The 23,567-nt window shown below is 39.3% G+C and overlaps 1 protein-coding gene across 1 annotated transcript; it reads right to left on the bottom strand.

Moving 5' to 3' along the window:
* Positions 1-611: 611 nt before the first annotated feature.
* On the bottom strand, positions 612-21,917 carry C12H11orf97 (chromosome 12 C11orf97 homolog). Its single transcript, XM_011745848.3, has 4 exons — positions 21,684-21,917; positions 16,738-16,842; positions 5,834-5,959; positions 612-858 (listed from the first exon to the last, which is right to left on the bottom strand). Exons 1-4 carry the CDS (start codon positions 21,826-21,828, stop codon positions 854-856), a joined length of 381 nt encoding a protein of 126 aa, XP_011744150.1. The 5' UTR covers positions 21,829-21,917; the 3' UTR covers positions 612-853.
* Between the last annotated feature and the right edge of the window lie 1,650 nt (positions 21,918-23,567).

Below are 23,567 nucleotides of genomic sequence, written 5' to 3'. Positions count from 1 at the left end.
AGTCTCACTCTTTCACTCAGGCTGGAGTACAGTGGTATGATCTTGGCTCACTGCAACCTCCGCCTGCCGGGTTCAAGCGATTCTCCTGCCTCAGCCTCCCAAGTAGCTGGGATTACAAGAGTGTGCCACCATGCCTGGCTAAGTTTTGTATTTTTAGTAGAGATAGGGTTTCACCATTTTGGCCAGGCTGGTCTTGAACTCTTGACCTCAAGTGATCGGCCCCCCTTGGCATTCCAAAGTGCTGGGATTACAGGTGTGAACCACCGTGCCTGGCCTAAATACTCTCCTTTTTTTTTTATATCTTACCATAAATTTCCTGGCTCCTTACTATTTAGTGAACAAGTTCTAGAGAAATGATTAGCTCTACCAAGGTTAGCATAAAAATGTTTGTCTCTGAGTCACAGACTTTTCTTCTGTCATTTATTTACTCACCATTATCTGTATCTGGATTTAGTTCTGTTTTTTAAAAATGGGCTAACACATTACGCTGTAGTAAAGGGTTAAGGTTTATAATGTTTGCCTTGAAGTAAATACTCAGTAAACGTGCCTTTGTTTCATCATTATTTCACATATTTAATAAAATAAGCTGCATTAGAAGCCAAATGAATTCTAACTGTGACAACTAAAAATAAGTATATTTTCCTTTATTGTTTTCAGGTACTTAGTGAACTTTACCAATAGTCTTTCATTACTTTGGATTAGTTTACAGATAGGTATTAGTACCAATAATAGTAATTACAGGCTATCATATTTTTTGCACACATCTTAAATCCTGAAACGAGCTTGAGTTTCTTCTCCATTCTTCAGACATCAGCAGAAAGAGGTTCTTCCTTAATGGAAAATCTAATTCATCTTATCCTAGAGTTAAAAGAAAAAGTGAAAAAATAAGTGTTTTACTTTGGGGAGATGCTCTTTAATCTCACCCATTTTAATCTAAATTCGACTTAACGTTCCCATTTGGTTGAGCAGAATGTAAGAGCCATACCCATGTCATCCCAGTAACTGGAAAAGCCACTACTCAATCTTCCAAACTCTCACGACTGAAGCGTAGTTTCCAGACAAGGAGCATCAGCATCACCTGGGAGCTGGTTGGAAATGCAGAATCTCAGAGCCTACCCCAGACCTATGGCATCAGGTCTGAATTTTATTGAGATACCACGTGATTTGTAGGCACATTCAAGCTTAGCACCAGACTAGACAACGACTTTTTTTTTTTTTTTCTGGCTTGTTTTATGGCACAGAATAAGAAGGAAACGATAAAAGGTTTTTTGTCATCAACCATTACCATTTGTTTGTTTGTTTGAGACACAGTCTTGCTCTGTCACCTAGGCTGGAGTGAAGTGGCTCAATCTTGGGTCGCTGCAACCCCCGCCTCCTGGGTTCAAGTGATTCTCATTCTTCAGCCTCCCGAGTAGCTGGGACTAGAAGCGTGCATCACCCCACCTGCTAATTTTTGTATTTTTAGTAGAGACGGGGTTTTGCCATGTTGACCAGGCTGGTCTTGAACTCCTGGCCTCAAGTGATCTGCCTGCCTTGGCCTCCCAGAATGCTGGGATTGATAAAAGTAAATGAATAAAACCTCTTAGTGTGATGAAAGCAGTAGACGATTCACAGTCTCTAATGGAAACATGCTTTAGAACTACAGTTGGACAATCATAATTCTAAATTTAAACTTTAAATGATATGTATTAGATGTTGGAAGAGTCCTAACTACCATGATCACATTGTTCATGAGAAAGAGAAAAAAAAAAAGCACAAGTGAATTGTTTAAATTGACCGTGAGATTTGACTGAAGTATCTAACTGAAGCATATTTTATGGGAGAAGTTCCTGGAAAACTCATTGTAAGCCACAGAAGACCTCTCTTTGAAAGTGTTAGTTCCAAGATGTATTTAAAATATATGCAATTTTTCATGATTCACACACTGAAAAGAGTAGGTTGCATTGATTTTCCCTCTATTGTTTGCATTTGGTTTAGTTTAGCAGTCTCAAGTAGAGAAAACAATATGCTTTTGAGGGAGTGGGGGAGGTATGTGAGTTAGCAGCAAGAAGATTCTAAACCTAAAGAGGCATTTAACATATACTTACTGGTTCATTCATTCATTGGTCATTCTCATGACTAATAGCAATTGAGCACCTGTTGTACCAGGCACTGTGCTAAGTGCCAGATACACAGTGGTGAGTAAAAGACAGTCCCTGCCTTCATGGAGCTTGTGATAGTGTATTAATTACTACTGACAATTTTAGAAAATTATCTGTGGATTTTGTTCATCTATGATATTTCTGTGCCTAGCATCTTCCTTTTTTCACTGATAATGAGAAAGGTCTAATTCTTGGTTATCAGTCTGACATCTAGATTGATCAATTGTGATTGTACAGCAGATAGTAGCAGCTCATATGATATGACAAAAATGCAGCTGGCAACCTAAAGAGGTGAAGCTAAGCTATGTGTCAATAACAGTTACATATTGTAACATGACCACTATAAGGGCTTGGCACCAGCTGGAAGTAAATGGAGGGCCGAGGGCTCCTAGGAATGCAGTGTGGATGAGTAAAAATGAGCGGGAGCCATGAAATGTCTCTTAAATTGTATGGATGAAAGGAATGCAATTATGGTCAAAATGAAACATGAATCTTTTATCATATGTCCCCAGTCGATAAATTGGGTAATTAATTGGACTTATATGTCTTTAAATAAAGGAAATTTGTTATTCAATAGGTCTCATAATAGGCATGCAGAAAACCATTCATCTTTAAAACAAATTACTTAGTGAGTTTTCTTGGAATGATGGAATTATCTACGATAAGTCGAACCTAAGAAATTGAGTGGAAAGTTGAGATAAATAGCTTCCAATAGACAAGTGGCCCAGACTTTGGTTGAATCAACCATTACTTCAGGACACTAGTATCTTTGTGGATTATGAAGGTAGCGGCCTCCCAGATTCCTAAAACCCTGTGTTCCCATATCCCTGGCATTTGTACCTATTTAACCACAACACCTCAACTGTTGCTTTTTGCACAGTGACTAGATTCTCTGCCGTGATGGCCCAGTAGTCTTGGGCCATAGTCTTGGAACTGAGGGCATAGTCTCGGAAGCCAGATGGACATGGGTTTGTAGTTCTGGCTCCACTACCTCCTAGCCATGGGATTGTAGGTAGTGAAGTGTCTCTATGCCTCAGTTTTCTTACCCAGAAAATGGAGATTATAATCCTCAACTCATATGATCATGTGGATTACATAACTATATAAAACACTTGCTGCCATGCCTGGTACATGATAAATGGTGGCTACTACTACTTTATTATCATTAAACCGAAGTCTTCCTAACTGGTTCCTGTTTGCTACATGAATCCCCTTTAGTAACAAGTTTTGTGTTTGTTTTTTTTAACCTCTTGTCTCAGTTTCTCAGTGGCTGTATTTTTTCCCTTACTAAGCCCATATCCCAGAGGCTGCATCCCTGGCCTCCTGGGGCCCCTACTCCTGTGTGACACTTTTATTGAACTTTCATCTCACTTCAGGTTTAATAGACATCCTAGCTTGTGGGCACTTGGCTCAGAGACGCAGTAGTGTCTAGTGGTTGAATGCATGGACTTTGGAGACAGACTGCTTTGGTTCAAATCCCAGCATTCTACTCTTCTACTTGCTAGCTGAGCAATCCGGGGTAAATTATTTCACCTCCCTGTGCCTCAGTTTCCTTATCTGTGAAATGAATTATACTTGTTTCATGTAATTGTTGTAGACATTAGATAGACTATTATATACTATTGTGTGTGCATATATTATATAATATATAAATATATAATACATAAATATTATATATAATATATACATAGTATATAATACATAAATATATACTATATAATTATATACTACATAAATATTATATACTATATAATTATATACTATATAAATATTATATACTATATAAATAGTATATACTATATAAATATTAGATATAGCATATAAATATTATATACTATATACATATATAGTATATACACTATGTATAGTATATACATACATATATAGTATATATAGTATATACATACATATATAGTATATATGTATATCATATATAATATTTATATCTTATATGAATATTATATACTACATAAATACTATCTATAATACATAAATATGTTATACATAAATATTATATAATATACAAATACTATAATATATAAATATATACCACACAAATATTATATAATACATAAATATATGATATATAAAAATATATAATATATAAATACTATATATAATATATAAATACTATATATAATATATAAATACTATATAATACATAAATACTATATACTATATAAATATATAATATATAAATACTATATACTATACAAATACTATATACTATATAAATATTATATAATATATAAATATTATATACTATATAAATATTATATAATGTATATTATATACTATATAAATAGTATATAATATATAAATATTACATAATGTATATTATATACTATATAAATAGTATATAATATATAAATATCATATAATGTAGAGTATATAATATATAAATATCATATAATATATAATTATATAATGTATATTATATAATATAGAAATATATATCATATAGAAATATTATATATTATGTATTATATCAACATAATATATATTAATTACAAATTATGTAATTATATTATATAATATATAAATTACAAATTATATAATTATATTATATAATATATAATTATATAATTATAATATATACTTATATTGATTATATATTATAATTAATATATAATCTCACTCTGTCACCCAGATTGGAGTGCAGTGGTGCGATCTTGGCTCACTGCAACCTTTGCCTCCCAGGTTCAAGGAATTCTTCTGCCTCAGCCTCCCAAGTAGCTGGGATTACAGATGTGTGCCACCATGCCCGGCTAATTTTTGTATTTTTAGTAGAGATGGGTTTTCACCATGTTGCCCAGGCTGATCTCGAATTCCTGACCTCAGGTAATCTGCCCATCTTGGCCTCCTAAAGTACTAGGATTACAGATGTGAGCCACTGTGGCCAGCCTATTATTGTATATATTAAGAATCTAGACTAAGCAATGCTATATAGCATTGCTATTATGATTCATATCTTGGTTCAGTACCAAGCTTGAATTTTATCTACTTCTCCCTTTGGACCCAGGGTAATCTCCCAAATGTAGGTGTATTTTAAGGACTTATGTACCTAGCTGCATGACCCTAGATTATCTGGACACTGTGCTTCCATATGAAGACCTCTGTCTTCCCCACATCCTGCTACAAATGTTCCTGGCAGACACTGGCTATGACAGTGAGGAATGAGTAATATTTTGTTCCAAAGTTTATGTCTGCTGAGGAACAACAGTGTCCTGGGCCCAGTCTGGTGGCCTCATTCCTGGAATAAGGTGAAACTAAGAGTGCCAAGCAAAGTAGCTGCCATGTTCTTCCTTCATTCCCTCATTTCCCTTTCCTCATTTCCACTGGGAAACAATGATCCTCTATCTAGAAGAAAAGACAGTGCAGGATTCCTCTTCACAAAGGCCGACTGTGTGCTAGAAAGTCTTGTGTAGATAGAAAGTAAAGGAAAAAGTCATAAGTGTATCCCAGAGGATGAACTTCTGTTGTATCCATGGGGGTAAATTGGTTAGATGAATTGTTACAGTTTGAGTTCCATAGTGACATAATATGGCCAAACTAAAAGCAATCCAAGAGAAACAAGTCAAAGGAAGGTTGAATTCTGATTGAGATCTTTAAACAGAGCATATACCACTTGTCTGTAAACTGCAAAGTCCCCTCAGGGGCTTCAGTGGAAGTCAAGGGCATCAGGGTCTTACTTCTCAGTCCTCCGTGCCTGGAATAGTACTTGGCTTGTGGCAATAAACTGTTTCTGCTCGGCAGTCCTGGCTTCAAGCCTTCCACAGGGAGATTCCTTTTAATGCTCCAAATCCCTTCCAGGGCCACTGTCAATATTTTTTAAAGCAAGAAAATAATTATTAGCATATTCTCTTTTTAGCACAGTATTTTAAAGATTTTAATTGGTGATTTTTTTTTTTAAATTTATTTGGGTGTGGGTTTATTTGGTTTGACTAATCAAACCACCCAAATCTTTATCATTTGTTTAATCTTTTATTCCATTTCATTCATTCAACTATTCTCTATGCAATTAAACTTCTACAGTGCTCTTAGATCATTTAACTTGCCCCTAAACAAACATAACAGAAACATCCATAACAAAACAGAGAGGGATCAGGAATAAATAACAGTTAATAAATAGAATTCATTTAGTCAACTTTATCTGATTCTGATTTAATTCCTACAGTAAGAGAAAATATTTCTAAAGATAATAGGACCAAAAATCACTACATTAATTCATCCAATAGTTAATTCATCCAATAGATCCAAGAATCCTCTAAAAGCCACAAACTAGATGCTGTCTAATCTCGCCTTGAAAAAGAGCAACAATAAACTCACTGGATCCTGCGTTTTAAAAATCATTGCAAAATACCTGGAAAGTGATGTTTACCCATTGATAATTACAGTTCTTGGACCCTGATGCCTTTCAATAAGGTTTAGCAAAGATTGGCAGTTGGTTATCCTCCATATCCTAAAATCACCTGGTTACGTTTTGAGACTCAGCAAACAAGCACGTGGTGAATGTCCACTGTGTAGAAAACTGCAACCCAAGTCTAGTAAGTTGGTGAATTTGGGTGAGTTGCCGTAAGTTGTTTTTCCCATTTCTAAGGCTGCAAATATTAATGCCAAACATTCTTCATAGATCCAAAGCTGCCCACTGGCGTCCTCACCGATATTTGATCCCTCTCTAAAGGGCTCCATAGCAAGTAATTACTAGCAGCATAGTCTCTGGGTTCAGAGGAGATCTGGGTTTTGATCTTAGTTCTACCATCTATCAGTTATTTGATTTTGACCAAGTTATGTAACCCACTATGTCTTAATTTCCTCAATTTTGAAATAGGGATGATAATATCTACTTGAAGGATTATTGTAGGATTTAGATGAGATGGCTGTAAAGTGCTTTGTACTCAATGAATGATAGCTTTTTTTTACAGGGAGAATGATTTTACTATCCAAGCATGGACTAAGATTCCGTGACTGAAGGTACAGTCATTGAACTGACTTGCCAAACTGTATGTCAATACCTGCCTCTCCTTTTCCACTCCTGAGTGGAGTAGCTGAAGTTATCTGTCGAGATTAGTTTCTCTCTTCTTCAAAGACCTTCAAGGAAGATTCCACAATCTCCTTCTGTTTAAGACCTTAGAAAGTTTAAGCTGTACCTTCTATCTAACCTAAATCTTCCCCTGCCATGCAAGCCAGTTTCCTCTTCTATCCTGTTCAGAGATACAAAAGGGCTGCTCCCGAACTGAAGGAGATAGAGACACAAACCACCCTTCAAAAAATTCATGAATCCAGGAGCTGGTTTTTTGGAAAGATCAACAAAATTGATAGACCACTAGAAAGACTAATAAAGAAGAAAAGAGAGAAGAATCAAATAGATGTAATAAAAAATGATAAAGGGGATATCACCACCAATCCCACAGAAATACAAACTACCATCAGAGAATACTATAAACACCTGTATGCAAATAAACTAGAAAATCTAGAAGAAATGAAACAGTGTGGTCATTCCTCAAGGATCTAGAACTAGAAATACCATTTGACCCAGCCACCCCGTTACTGGGCATATACCCAAAGGATTATAAATCATGCTGCTATAAAGACACAAGCACACGTATGTTTATTGTGGCACTACTCACAATAGCAAAGACTTAGAACCAACCCAAATGTCCATCAATGATAGACTGGATTAAGAAAATGTGGCACATATACACCATGGAATACTATGCAGCCATAAAAAAGGATGAGTTCATGTCCTTCATAGGGACATGGATGAAGCTGGAAACCATCATTCTGAGCAAACTATCACAAGGACAGAAAACCAAACACTGTATGTTCTCACTCATATGTGGGAACTGAACAATGAGAACACATGGACACAGGGTGGGGAACATCAAACACCAGGGCCTGCCGGGGGTAGGGGAAGGGGAGAGGGATAGCATTAGGAGACATACCTAATGTAAATGAGTTAACGGGCGCAGCACACCAACATGGCACATGTATGCATATGTAACAAACCTGCATGTGTGCACATGTACCCTAGAACTCATAGTAAAATAATAATAAAAAAAAAAAAAAAGAAAGAAAAGGGCTGCTCCCCAGCCTCTGGATAATAAACTCTAAAACTTAGTAGCCCATGACATTTATTTAATACCCCCAGTGCATGATACCCTGTGGGAGACCAAGGAAATAGATTTGGACTTGTGGTTGACACTTTGTGAAGATCCAGTACGTGGAAAGCAGTATAAAATCAGGAAGCAGAACCGTGCAGACAAATCACATCAAATTAGATGGAAGAATTGTACTAGTTAAGTGTAAGTGTGCTCTTTCACATGCAATCACAAGAATGTCATAGAGAAAAACAGCTGAAATATAAATGCCGATGCCCAGAAATGCATTAGAAACTCTCAAAGCAAAATATGGTTATGCATAAATATTTGCTATATTCAGGGATAATGGTTGCGGGAAAAAAATAATAGCCCTTCATACATGTGAAGTGATGTTTGGGTGAAGAAGTTCCAGAAGGTGATATATTTGACTGGATAAAAGCGGGTCTAGAAAAAACCATGGATGCTCTCTGAGGCAGCTGCTTCTTTTAAGAGAAACTTAACTCCCTCAGCTCAGGGCATGTGCATTCCAGAAGGAGGAAGGCAGACAAAGCCAGAGAGACTTCAAGTGTCGACTCCTCTCAACTGAAAAAGAAAAGGGCAGCAGGCACAAAGGGAGAAAGTAGAAGAAAAGAATCAAATCTGTTCTTGAGGCTCAGAATCCTCTAGAGATTCCTCTTCTCTCTTCCCTTCTCATGCTTCCAACACTTTCCACTCAGAAACCTTTATAGGTGTATTTTTATACTGAATTTAAAAATGACTAAAGCATGCCTTTATGCCCAAAATTTTAGCCAGTAGGACCTGGTCTGGTTTTATAGGGAAGGTAAGCTCACACCTTAAAAATATTTGAGTTCCTTTCAGCTCTCTCTGGACTGTAAATAATGAACATTGGAGCTTGAAAAGCCAGTTTAGAGCCATATCATCTGTACTTCTCTTGTGCAAACAAGGTCAGAGATTTGACTAGAGAAAGAAAAATATAAGTACTTTTAATTTATGTCTGGCGACTCCTAGGCTCTATAATTGTCTCGACATGCCTTTGGTGTCTAGCAAATTCCTCCTATATTGTAGGTGCAGAAAACATTTTAATTGAATGAAATAATGAATAACTCGTGTCTAGTAAATTCTTCCTATATTGTAGGTGCAGAAAACATTTTAATTGAATGAAATAATGAAATATATCCACACTTGCTTGGCAACATTTTGCACTTTCTAAGCTTGTACTTAATATAGTAAATAAACTGGATTCAAAATTAAGTTTCCATGTATTAAGGCATATGTAGAACTCATTAATGTATTTGGCAATACACTTCTGAAATTCATTGGAAAAGGAAGTGTTATGTAAGGGGAAAATTAATAAGTGTATTAATCAAATTTTTCATGACTACTATAACCTTTGTAGGTTTTAGCCAGAAAAATACAAAAGCCCTTGCAACTTGAAAACATTAAATTAATACATCACTTTATTTCTGCAAAGTCCTTTATAGAATAGAAATGCAGAAATAGTTTTAAAATAAACAATACAATAAATGTACTAGTTCCATAATGAATGTCTCACAAGCCTACATTTTTCTTTTCTTTCTTTCTTTCTTTTTTTTTTTTCTTGAGACAGAGTCTTGCTCTGTTGTCCAAGCTGAAGTGCAGTGGTGAGATCTCAGCTCACTGCAACATTCGCCTCCTGGGTTCAAGCAATTATCCTGCCTCAGCCTGGAGAGTAGCTGGGACCACAGGCACACGCGACCAGGCCTCAGAGTCTTGCTCCGTTGTCCAAGCTGAAGTGCAGTGGTGAGATCTCAGCTCACTGCAACATTCACCTCCTGGGTTCAAGCAATTATCCTGCCTCAGCCTGGAGAGTAGCTGGGACCACAGGCGCACGCTACCAGGCCTGGCTAATTTTTGTATTTTTAGTAGAGACGAGGTTTCACCATGTTGCCTGGGCTGATTTCGAACTCCTGACCTCTTGTGATCGGCCCACCTCGGCCTCCCAAAGTGTTGGGATTACAGGCATGAGCCACTGCACTAACCCAATTCTACATTTTTGTTTTTGAAAAGTTGTAAGGAAAGGAAAATCTTCAGGAAATCACTGAGAATATATGAATGATGGACATTAGCTAAATTCTTCCTTATCCAGAAAGTTCTATAAGTTGCCCAAATTCCATTTTATCTGATTAAAAGATCTGATGAGAAAATTACACTCCTTTTTTTTTTTTTTCAGTATGAGGTTAACCTTTTCAAGTAGACCGAGGTTGTTTGTCCTTATCTGATAGGAATGTGGAAAGCCTCTGAAACCCGTTTTACCTCAAATTTGAACCTGGAGGCTAAACTGAAACTGAACTTAGAGAAAACTAGCAACATTTCTTTTTTTTTTAACTGAATAGAACACTATTTGCTACTAAATCAATTTCAAATTTCTGTTCTTCTCCGAAGGCATAATCTTATGTTTTAAAGAGAGATGGAAGAACCCAATGACTAAGAGCAAGAACATTAGCTTCTGACAAATCTGCATCCAGGTATCAGTGTGACATTGGACAAGTCACCCCCTGAGCCTCAGCTTCAAGTTCTTCAAAATGTGAATCAAAAGAGCATATATCTCACTGGTTATTGCAAGAATTAAAAGAGATTATTTGCAAAAAATGTATCATGTGCAGAAGAAACTCTGTAAATGATAACCATTATCACTATTATTATCACCATAATTCCCAACATCAACATCATCATATAAAAAGACATCCCTAACTCTCACCCTGGCATCCAGTGCTTCTAACTCAGCCCATGTATCACTGCATCAAGAGCCTACAAGGAATCAAAAGTCCACAGAAGGGAGGACAAGAGGCCTGTCAGCCCATTGTTTCTATTGTCACTAATGGCATTCCCTAGACCCAAGTATAGAGTGCAAAGTAACAACCACATGAGACACCTTGTCCATTTCAGTGTCTTCACAGCCCTTATTATCTGCAAAATAGTATGTAGTGTTTATCCAAAGTCACAAATTCAAATATACATAGGAAGAGGCCAGGCCAGTAATATAAGTAAAGCTGGCCAGGGGTAAGAAATAATTGGTTCTCCCAGTCTTTCCCTTTCTTACTACTTTTGATGAAGGCATCATAAAAGAGAAACAACTTTTTCTATTTCTACAATGAGAAGAAAAAACCTGCAGTGGGCACGTGAACATACATAACTTGTGATGTTTCCCACTGGAGTAGGGAACTTGGTGTAGGATGCTGAACAGTGGAGTGGGCAGGTCAGCACGGGGCATTGTAACCCAACCCCAGCCACTGTTGCCTGATGCAAATGGTGCCTTGGTGTTGTCAAATCATCCTTTACCCTCCCTGCTCCATCACCACTCAAGAAAATCTAGACGTCTAGTTTGTATATAAAATTTCTATTTTAAAATATTGACAACTGGTTCAGATATTTAAAAAATATACTGCAGGGCAAATAAATATGTCTGCAAGGTGAACCTGGCATATGGGTCAACATTTTGGGATCTTGAGCCAAACTAAGGTACCTCTCACAGTCTAATTAGATGTGGAATATGGTGGTCTGGTGTGGAGATAGGGGATGGCTCTGTGGTTTTGCATTTGGACCTTAGGCCATGCTATTCATTGGGATGGGTGATATAAGGGAAGCAGCAAGTCGGGGAGAGGTGTGAGTTTTTTGTGTGTTTTTGTTTGTTTGTTTGTTTTGAGACAGAGTCTCACTCTGTCTCCCAGGCTGCAGTGCAGTGGCGGAGCTCGGCTTATAGCAAGCTCCCCGGTTCACGCCATTCTCCTGCCTCAGCCTCCCGAGTAGCTGGCAATACAGGTGCCCACCACTGCACCCGGCTAATTTTTTTTGGTATGTTTAGTAGAGACGGGGTTTCACCGTGTTAGCTAGGATGGTCTCGATCTCCTGACCTCGTGATCTGCCCGTCTCAGCCTCCCAAAGTGCTGGGATTACAGGCATTAGCCACCGTGACCGTCCCAGAGGTGTGAGTTTTGTTTTGGTCATGTTGGGCCTGAGTTATCTTATGACTTATGGGACATCCAGGAAAAGAAGTTTACCTGCAGGGACACATTTCAGAGGCATCCTAGAGAGGCCATAGTGGAAAGTCTGAGAAAATCCCAGGAAACCTAATGGAACAAGATTATAAGACTGTCGGAAACATTCTGATAAACATCAAGATTTGGAGAATGGAGTGAATAAAAAGAGTGCTTAACAGAGGGTGAGAAAGAAGTAGAGGGAAAATCAGGACAGTATCATGGAATTTGAGAAAGGAACAAGGCTGAAGGAGAGAGCCATCAACTATGTCAAATGTTGCAGAAAGCTCAAGCCACCTAGAGGCAGAACAGTATCCACTGCATTTAGCCATAATGTGTCACCAGAGACACCATAGTGAGTAGAAAGTCAATGGGATTGGGGGTCAGATCTGAATTTGGATCTGGTTCTGCTACTTAATGCATAGCCTTGGGCAAGTTAAAAACCTCTCAAAATCTCAGTTTACTCATCCTAAGATGAGGATCAGAATATCAATATCATATAGCTTTGTGAGGATTTGGGGTAAGCAAAATTAAGTCCCTATTCTCAGATAGCTTGTGTTCTAGTGGGACAGATAGCCAAAAAAGAAGTATATAAAGAAAGATGGATGCTCCTCGACTTACAATGGAGTTACATCCTGAAAAACCTATTGTAAGTTGAAAAAAAATTCTAAGTAGAAAATATATTTCATACACCTAACCTACCAAACATCATAGCTTGGCCTAGCCTACCTTAAACATGCTCAGAACACTTACATTAGAATGGCTAACTAGAAGCTGCGGCTCATGACCACTGCCCAGCATTGCAAACGAGTGTCATACGGCATATCGCTAGCCTAGGAAAAAAGCAACTTTCACACCATCACATTGAAAAATCATTAAGTTGAACCGCGATAAGTTGGGGACTGTCTGCATAAAATTTCAGGTAGCAATAGAAAACAGGAGAAAGAAGAAAGCAGTATAAGGGATTAGAAGGTGACTTGGAGGACAGTTTCTATTTTGACCTGCTGGAGCGGAAAGGCCTCTCTGAGAAGACGGCATATGCAGTTGAAGCCTGAATGAAGAGAGAGGAAGACATCTGAATGTCTGGGTGACATTTAAATGTCCCAAGGGGTAAAAATGGGTTTGGCATGTTCCGAAATGTCAAGAAAGCCTGTGTGGTTAAAGTGGAGTGGGAAAGTATAGGAGATGAGATCAGAGAGGTGAGCTGGCCATAGAAGCATGAAATCTAGTCTCAGAATAATAAAAAGCCATCAGACAGCTTTAAGCATGGAGGTGACATGTAACGATTTATGTTTGTAAAAGATCCCTCTGGTTTCAGTGCAGAGAATTAACAGTAGCAGGGGCAGTAGTAGAGGCTGTTATAGGATGCTATTGCCAGGCCTGCAAAAGGTGACAGGGGCTTGGCAACCGTGCTGGTGGGGGATTTAGGATATATACTGAATTCAACAGAATTGGCTGATAGACTGGATATGGAGTTTGAGGAACTGACTTCTAGGTGTTTGGTGGTACCATCTCATGATATGGGAAAGACCTATGGGTTTTTAAAAGCCTGGGGGTAGAGAATAAGAGTTCTGTTCTGGACATCTTAAGGTTGAGAGGCCTATTCGACATCCAAGTGGAGAATCAAGTAGGTTTTGGGATTTAAAGGGAAAAGTATGGGGTAGAAATAAAAACTGCTGGAGTCATTAGTCCAATAGGGCTAGATCTCCCAAGGTGTGAGGGTAGGTAGAGAAAAGAGCCTGTGACTGAGCCCTCTAAATTATATAGGCTAGGAGGAGGGAGAGCCAGCAAAGAAGATGGAGAAAGAATAGCTAAAGAGGTAGGAGCAAAACCAGGAAATTGGAGCATTGTGACCTACAGGCCAAGCTAAGAAAGTGTTTTTAGAGGGAAGGAGAAAACAACTACATCAGACGTTACAGAGAGGTTGAGTATGTTGGAGGGATCATTGGATTTGACCTTCAAAAGGAAGGCTATTTGCAATCCTGGGAAAGAACAGTTTCCCTGGACCCATGGGAGCAAACGCTTAATTAGAATAGGTGAAGTAGCAAAGGAGAAGTAAAGGGATGGAGAAAATGGTTAACATGTACTTATATTTTAAAATAGTAGCTATAGGAACCACACAATTCTCTAAAAGTCTTATGCAAAATTCTGCATGTATGTAACAAGATGTGTCTTCCAGGAAAAGAAGCCATGGCTGTCATCAGATATATAAAGGAGGGGTCACTGCAAACTGAACTAGAAGCAAAGGTTCAATGACTGGCCTCTAGGCTCTGAGGCTGGGCTGGAAGAGTGTGGCACCCTCGCTAGATGCTAATTCCCTGTTCTGGCCAATGGTATGTGGCTTCTAGCCATGATATATATTTTAAAAAGAGCAGGATTTCCCACAAGTATATCATTTAAAAACCCAAATTTATAGAATCTATTCTCAGCATTGAAAGATTTTTCTAGGCTAAAATAGTACCTCTGTGCCACCTCTAGTGGATGTTATTTTAAAAAGCAGCCAGACAGTCTTCATTTTATATAAAGGATATTTGAAAAGATTGCTTAGGAAAATGAATTTTTATAAACCAAATGATACATCCTATTCACTCAGACTGTCTTACAATCTAATGTATCCAATAAGAATAATACAACACACAGCTAGTGTATAAACTAGCTTTTATAGATTTTTAAAACAATGAAGATAAATCCAAAATATAACAGTATAGACTTAGAAAAAAATGTTAAACACCAGGAAAATAGTACATGTAGGCAGGGCTTCCCAGCTGAAATCTAGTAGGTCATTCCGCATCCATTCGTTTAATTCAAAATAGACTTTAAAACTTTCCTTGAAGATATTGTGGGAGCAAATTGCACCATTTTATTGGTCTCTCCTTTTATAAGAATGGGTCATACGAGAAGACCCAAAGGAGTTTCTATGTCTGCTTTAGAAATGTAAAGTGGGGTCGGACACGGTGGCTCACACCTGTAATCCCAGCACATTGGGAGGCCAAGGCGGGCGGATCACTAGGTCAGGAGTTCCAGACCAACCTGACCAACATGGTGAAACCCCATCTCTACTAAAACTACAAAAATTAGCTGGGCGTGGTGCTGTGTGCCTGTAATCCCAGCTACTCAGGAGAATGAGGCAGAAGAATCGCTTGAATCCAGGAGGCAGAGGTTGCAGTGAGCAGAGATCGTGCCACTGTACTCCAGCCTGGGTGACAGAGTGAGACTCCGTTCCAAAAAAAAAGTACAGTGGGCACAACATACATCATGTAATCTGAAATGATGGACTTCTGGTCCTGCAGCCTATCTCTTAGGAATCCTTAGTGAATTGGGACCTCACTCGCAGGTTGACCAACAATTCTCCATAAAAAATGTCAAGGTCTCTTAATGAAGGAGTCTATGCAATACAATAGTTTTGTTATTTCTTCTAGCAGCTGCTGATACCTAAGAGTGTCACAATAAAAATCTGATGATTGGGAGAGCATGAAATATACATCTAGTAATTTTTGAGAAGGAACCATGAAAATGAAGGGTGTCAGCAGTTTCAAACTAACATCTGGGATTCTGGGGCTCCTCGAGCATCTCTTGCACACATGAACGATCAATAAGAGCTATCAACGCTCAGATCCTCTGTGGGATGAAATCCTTGGATGATTTGACCATGTAAATGACTTAGGTTCTGCTAAGTCAGTGATTTGCAAAGTCGGGTACTGGACCAGCAGCATTAACATCATCCGGTAATGTTGTAGAAATCCAAATTCTTGGGCCTCACTGCAGACCTACTGAGCCAGATATGCCAGGGGTGGCGCCCAGCAATCTGCTTTTAACGAGCTCCCAGGTAATTCTGATGCAAATCTAAAGTTTGGAAACCACTGTTACTTGTCATACGTATATTGATAAAGATTAAATATATTATTGTGTTTTTCAGGCACTTGGAAAACATTGTACATGTCATTAAATAGAAATAACTCCACCAAGAAAGTGGGACAGCAAAGTACATATTGATATCTACTTCTTCTTTTTTGTTTGTTTGTTTGATATGGAGTCTCACTCTGTCACCCAGGCTGGAGTGCAGTAGCAGGATCTCCGCTTACTGCAAGCTCCGCCTCCAGGTTCACGCCATTCTCCTGTGTCAGCCTCCCGAGTAGCTGGGACTACAGGCGCCCACCACCACGCCTGGCTAATTTTTTGTATTGTTAGTAGAGATGGGGTTTCACTGTTTTAGCCAGGACAGTCTCGATCTCCTGACCTGTGATCCACCCACCTCGGCCTCCCAAAGTGCTGCGATTACAGGCGGGAGCCACCATGCCCAGCCTATTTTTTCTTCTAGATATGAAGGTTTATTTGGACATAAGCAAATTCATTATAAACTAGTTCAAGAACTTTCCAAAAACCTATTTTTACTTCAATAGTATGGTTTTATAATAAAATACTCTGTCATCAAATAGGCAATTTCATATTCATTTCACAAATATACTTCGTCACTGAGATTACCTGCAGCTGGATTTTTAATGTGGCATTCATCTCTCTTAATATAAAGTTCTTCTTCCAGTACTTCCTTAATTCTCTTATGTGGTTCACAATATAAAAATTTCTTCCCTATAAAGGCATTAACAAAATCAATTACTTAGTATAAATTCTGCCCAATCTTCTAGCCATTATATCTATATGATAACAATTTTTTAAAAAGAAGACATGTTATTTCATACAAATATCAGACAATTTGCCCTGAAGGCTCTCTCTTGGAAAGATCTCTTCCATGGGAACTTTAGGTTCTTTTGGGACTTCACATTTTCATGTAATTCCTGAACTTGTAGGGTAAGTTTCAGGTACCTCTTTTAGGTGTTAGGAAGAAATACATAAAGTGTGACAAGCATTTGGCTAGGGGCTGAAGACAGAACAATGAATAAGACAGATGTGTGTATGGAGCTTACAATCCAGGTACAGAAGAGAGAACAAAATCTCAGCATTTTTAAATCGTCATTTTAAAAGAGTGAAACTGAATTGTAGTAGTGAACCACTTATGGACATAGGACTTTTCCCTGGCCTCTAAATCTGGACCTATAGGACATGACTACTACAGTCAAGGACTGAATTGTTTGTTCTAAACACCGTAGCTACATTTCTTCTGCTCAGTCCAGATGTCAGAACTCCAGAGAAACAGAAGAGCTCTGTGCTATTGGGCCTACCCATATCCGCAGTCTCTCCTGTCAGCCTCTCTCTCTTGCTCTCTGAGCTCCAGCCACATGGCCCTTCCGTTCATTCCTACCTTTGCACATGCTGTTTTTGCTACCTGAGCTGCCTTTCTCCTGGTTTTGCCTATATAACTTCTACTCAAATTTTAGGTCTTGCCTTAAACATTAGTTCTTTAGGGAAACTTTCCCTTACGCCACAATCTGGAAAGGACTTTTTATCATGGCACCCTACTTTATTTTTCATTTTACTTATTGCATTTTGGATACAGCTTCATTTCTTTATATACAATTATTTGTGTAGCTATTCATTTAATATCTATCTTCTTTACCACATCACAAACCCCATAAGGGCAGGGATGTTGCCTCTTCAGTTCATCAGAGTCTTAGAATAGAGCTTGATGTAATAACAAATGCTCAACAAATGTGTGTCCAGTTAGAACTAAGCACTGTGAAATTAGAGCTCTGACTAAAGACTATTCTGTGTGCATGTCTGTCAATGCAGTTATACAGTAACTGTGAATGTCAGTGAACCGGTAGTTCTAATCTCAGTACCCAAAAGCTCAATTCAAGTAACCATTGAAAACCTAAACAACTGAGTACTTTAGTTGTTTATGATTTGATTTTAAACTCCCATATATATGGGCAGGTATCTCATCTTTTCCAGACGAATCAATAAACAACACAAGTGAGTCAATTTGACGGGGATGCAGACTGGCACAAATGGGGCAAGAGACCTGCTGCTTCCGGCAGTGATCCCAGGTCATTCCCAGTCATGAAGATCCAGACACACCCTCAGACATGAAAAAGTTAGAATTATATACTTTCAGGGTCTCATTCTTGTTTCCCCAAAGTTGGAAATCATATGAATAAAATATGGGAACAGCATTACTGAAGCCTAACTTTGGTTTAATCTGTTAAATCATGATCTTCAAGCAGAAAAAGGGTTCACAAACTTGGCTAGGAAGAAAACTAAGCCTATAACAGAACAACAGAAAGGAAAAGATCACCTGCTGTCAGTTCAGGTCTCCTGATAAATTTCAGTCCTGCTGCTAGGAAAATGTACAGAAGAAATCACTAAAGGTGATTTGAAGAATTGTGGTAATTGGAAGAGTACTAAGGAGCTAGTACGAACAAATATCTCCTGCTCAGGAGAAGAAAGGAAAGGAGGGGAGAGAAAGGGAGGGGAGAGGAGAGAGAACTTTCAGGCAGAAAAAGTTTTCACAAACTTGGCTAGGAAGGAAGGGAGAGGAGAGGAAAGGAAAAAGGGAAAGAAAGGAGAAAGGAGAAAAGAAAGGAAAGGAAAGGGGAAAGGAAAGGAGAAAGGAAAGGAGAAAGGAAAGAGGAAAGGAAAAAGGAAAGAAAAGGAGAAAGGGAAAGAAAAGGAAGGGAAAGAAAATTAAAAAAAGAAAAAAGGAAGGAAGGGAAAGAGAGAAAGAAAATTCTACAAACTCTAACATAGCAGTTTGATGTTGATCTTTACCAGCATTTTGAGTGGATTGGTCGATAGATGTCTTGTTTATATAGACATGAGGAGCTGTGATCACTGAGAAGGATAACTAAGAACAATGTTATTCCAGAATTTCTTTTGAAACAATATTATTCCAGGTTTTTGGGATTCTTTGTTGTTGTTGTTTGTTTTTTTGCTGAGAGCTAATAACAATTGCATCTTACATATATTACTATTTCCCTTTCTCACAATGACCTATTGGCAAGTATAATTATTCCTGTTTTATAGTTGAGAAAGTAGCTTCCTTAAGTCATAAAACTAAAATCATGAAAATGAGAAGCCACACTTACCTGAGTCTCCCAAGCTCCTAGGGTTATTAAAAATTGTTTATAGTTTATTACAACCCATAGTTATAGATCCACTGCACTCTACTAATCAGTTCATACCTAGAATACAGGTTTCAGTGATTTGATACATTGGAGATTGTTGGAAGAAGTGGCCAGCCAGCCAGGTTAGAGCACTACAAGTGATCTTAAAGGTGACATTGGCCAGGCACGGTGACTCACGCTTGTAATCCCTGAATTTTGGGAGGCTGAGGTGGGTGGATCACTTGAGGTCAGGAGTCCAAGACCAGCCTGGCCAACATGGTGAAACCCCATCTCTATTAAAAATACAACAATAACCCGGGAGGGGGAAGTTGCAGTGAGCCAAGATTGTGCCACTGCACTCCAGCCTGGGTGACAGAGTGAGGCTCCATCTCCAAAAAAAAAAAAAAAAAAAAAGCAAAAATTAAATAAAATAAAGGTGACATTAAGTCTATGAAAGATTTGGTTGGTGCTCGAATAGCCGCCTTTATATAATTCAAGGATGTTTACATGGGAAACAACCACACTTCGTGTTTGAGAGCAGGCCTGTGATTAGGGAGTAGAAGCTGTAGAGAGACTGAAGACTTTTCCAATAATTAGAGACATTTGAAAATTGACTGAGTACTTTGTGCTTGTGCGAACAGCCTGTCTCTACTTAGGCTGAGCCCCTAAAAGGAGGTTCTGAGGGAGGCTGAGGCAGGAACTCTTTCATTTTCCCACTCCAACTTTGTGAGCTTGTGAAAGTTTGGACATCTGCCTTAAGTCATTAGTCCTTTCCCTGAAACTTGTCCAATGCCTGGCATGTAGTAAAGACTCAATATATGTTAAATTGATGAGTGAATGTTAATCCCACCTTTTACTCCTAGAGCCACAGGACGAAAGAAACTTAGATACTAGCATCTTTAATGGGGAAGTTTCCTGATAGAATTTGAAGTAGGAGGCCGGGCGCGGTGGCTCATGCCTGTAATCCCAGCAATTTGGGAGGCTGAGGCGAGCGGATCACTCGAGGCCAGGAGTTGAAGACCAGCCTGGCCAACGTAGCGATACCCTGTCTCTACTAAAAGTGCGAAAAAATTATCCAGGCATGGTGGTGTGTGCCTGTCATCTCAGCTACTCAGGAGGCTGATGCATGAGAATTGCTTGAACCCAGGAGGTGGAGTTGCAGTGAGCCCAGATCATGCCACTGCACTCCAGCCTGGTAACAGAGCTGTCTAAAAATCATAATAATCATAATAATTTTAAGTAGGAGTAAAGAATTTCCATTACCTAAATATACTGAATTTATGTGGGTAATCTCCATTACCCAAATATACTGAATTTATTAAATATATCTAAGCAAGGCCTCTGCATGCTGCTGATAATAACACAAGGAATGACGTTTCATAGTCATACTGGAGCTGATGCCCAGGGAAGAGGCCCCTTTCACCAGGAGGCAGTGGTTCTGTAACTCCTTGATGAGGTCTCTGGGGAGGAGGGTGTGTGGTCCACCAAAGGAGGTGCTTCGGCCCAACCCTCTCTCCTGGGGCCCGCCAGCGCAGAGGAACCGTGGAGAACCCCAGTCTGCTCTCCAGAAAGGCAATCAAGGAGGCGCTGCAGAAGGGCTGGAAACTCCTCTGTTCCTCTGGTCTATTATTCTCACCATCATTCCTTAGCACCTACTCAAGACCTGGGGTGCAAGAGGCAGTGAAATATCTGTTAATTCATGAAACAGTATGGGTGAGTAACAACCTGGCTAGGACCCAAATTACAGCCACTTGCACTGTGGCTGTGGGCCAGAACTGTCTTTACCTATTTGAATATTGTGTGTTTGGCAGGGCAGAGAGCAAAGAACAGTGCGTTAAAATGTGACCCATAATTATGAGATTCTAAAAGGATTGGGTAGTTGTAGACTGAGAGTCCAAGAGATGGAAGTTAAAAGTGATTTAAGTATTTCACCTGCACTGACTGACTGTGGCAAGTCACTTTCTTTCCTCTGGTCTAGATCTCAATTTCCTCATCTGTAAAATGAAATAACTGGCACAATGAGCTGCGTGTTTCTAAGGGTGTATACGCATGCATACATACACATACATATACATATATAAATGCGTGTATAAAATGGTATACATATAAATGTGTGTGTGTGTGTGTGTGTGTGTGTGTGTGTGTGTGTGTGTGTGTTTAATTCCTTTCAGAATAATGCAACTACCGATTAAATCGGAGCTGATGTCCAGACTCTGGGTTCAGGCAGGCTATCGGGAAGGAGGGCTTGGAAAGATGAACCGATGCTTTCTGCCACAGTGCCATCATCTCTGGCTCTGTCAAAAGCAGCAGCTCCACCTCCCCTGCCCCAAACCTTCTCAGCCAGTTCCACTGCGGTTTCCCCCAGCTGCCCCGTCACTCGTTCTCCACGCCCCTCCTCCCGGTAGCGTCCGCGGCGGGAGCTGAACTCACACTGCTGGCGGTGCTCTACGCGGCCGCGGCCGGGCTCCTCTGGCGCCTCGCACCCCAGCCCTGCCGGCGGCGGAGGCTGCTCCTCTTCGCGACTCGCCTCGGGCGCCACCACTGCGGTCACCACCACTGCCTCCTCGCCTGTCATGCCGCAGCTGTCTTCTGAGAGCCCCGGGCACTGTTTCCTTCTCAGCTCAGTTGCAGGCCGCCCGGCACGCGAGGCGTCTCGGGTTGCCATAGTGACTGCCGATTCTCCCCGCCCCTAGCCCGCCTTCCGAAGCCCTAGGTATCTCGCGCGCCAAAGAAGGCGCTGAAGTTATGAGGCTGGGGTTATTATTATCATTGACCTAAGCAAAGGACTTTCCATTAATTTCTCGTTAATTTCTCACACGAGCTCGGCAAGAGAGTCTTCACTATTCCCAGATACAGAATCTGAGATTCAGAAAAAGCGAAGGAAACTGCATGAGGCCTCATAGCGAGGAAGCGGCACCGTTGGAATGTGGACTCAGAAGTCTGGTCCCAAAGCCGACAGAATAGATCACTGCCCAGAACAGAAAAGTTAGAAGTGGAACCGGTGTGCAGGTGAGTACAAGGCACCGTTGCTGGTTTCACGCAGCCTTGTGCCTGTCGCATCCCGCTCCCTGCTACACACACGAAACATGATTGAATAAGTAAATGCTGATGAATCCCATTTTTCACGTTGTAAATTATTACTATTATTAAGCAAATTGTAGTTTCCAAGCTCTTTTGTATTCACAAAACTAATAAACTAATAACTAACTTTACAGATGAAATCAAATTCAGCAAATTTTAATTTGAAGAGCAAGTAGAAAAATTCAGGGTTTTATTTGGAGCATAAGGTTGCTTTTGTCTTGGTTTTGGTTTTGCAGTCCTTAAAAAATGGATTACGTTGTGGTGTTAATTTTATGAAAGTTGAATGTGCATTGTTTTATAGTATTAAATCGTTCTACAAGGCTTGCAACCCAATACAGGAGACCTCCTCTGTCTCCATTGTACCCCAGAGCCAAACACTTTTAATACCAAATCCTTATATTGCTGCTTTTTATGTTTTTCAATTTTAGATATCATGTTGATTTTCATACTCCCCGTGTCACATATACTTACTGCTCCTTTATACTACTATTATAGATAAATTGAAATTTTGACTAGAGTAATATTTAATGTTTACATTACTATCACAATTATATTAGGCTAGTCTTGCATTGCTATATACTTGAAACGGGGTAATTTATAAAGAAAAAAGATTTAATTGGCTCACAGTTCTGCAGGCTTTACAGGAAGCACGATGCTGGCATCTGCTTGGCTTCTGGTGAAGCCTCTAGAAACTTACAATCATGGTGGAAGACAAAGGAGGAACAGGCAGCTCACATAGCAAAAGCAGGAGATCGCACTCTCTCTCTCTCTTTCTTTCTCTCTCTCTCTGTAGAGACATATCTATCTATATTTTATATATAGAGAGAGAGGCAATTAAAAGGTTGTGTGGAAAGGTTGTGTGGAAAGGTTGTATTCCTTTTTTATATCTCTGTATTTTTGCACTATTTTCTGAGAGATTTTCTGAGAGATTTTTCTTAACAGGAGTTTGAATTTCAATCTGCTCCCCAGTACCCACAGTGTTTCTCCAGGCAGTTCAGGCACTCCTCATTCATTTAATACATATTTACTGAATGACGGCTTTGTGTCAGGAGCTTTTATATGTGCTAAGGATGTAACCATGAGCAAAACATACAAAAATCCCTGCCCTTATGTAGTTGAGCTCACATTCTGCATAAGATTTGATTTGAACAGAGTTGTTGATGTGTGTGTATGCGTGTGTATAACTTTCACCTAATATGTTTGGAGTGAATTCATCGCCATTCTTACCCAGCT

The sequence above is a fragment of the Macaca nemestrina genome, chromosome 12, assembly GCF_043159975.1.
Source record: "Macaca nemestrina isolate mMacNem1 chromosome 12, mMacNem.hap1, whole genome shotgun sequence".
Taxonomy (NCBI): Eukaryota; Metazoa; Chordata; class Mammalia; order Primates; family Cercopithecidae; genus Macaca; species Macaca nemestrina.
Note: the sequence above shows the minus strand (reverse complement) of the source record. Positions and strands in the feature narration are given on the sequence as shown.

Coding starts and splice junctions, on each gene's coding strand:
- C12H11orf97 (XM_011745848.3), bottom strand. CDS start 21,828: ATGACAGGCGAGGAGGCAGTGGTGGTGACCGCAGTGGTGGCGCCCGAG. Junction 16,843..21,683: donor CGTAGAGCACCGCCAGCAGT/GTGAGTTCAGCT, acceptor ATGCCTTTATAG/GGAAGAAATTTTTATATTGT. Junction 5,960..16,737: donor CATTAAAAATCCAGCTGCAG/GTAATCTCAGTG, acceptor AAATATTGACAG/TGGCCCTGGAAGGGATTTGG.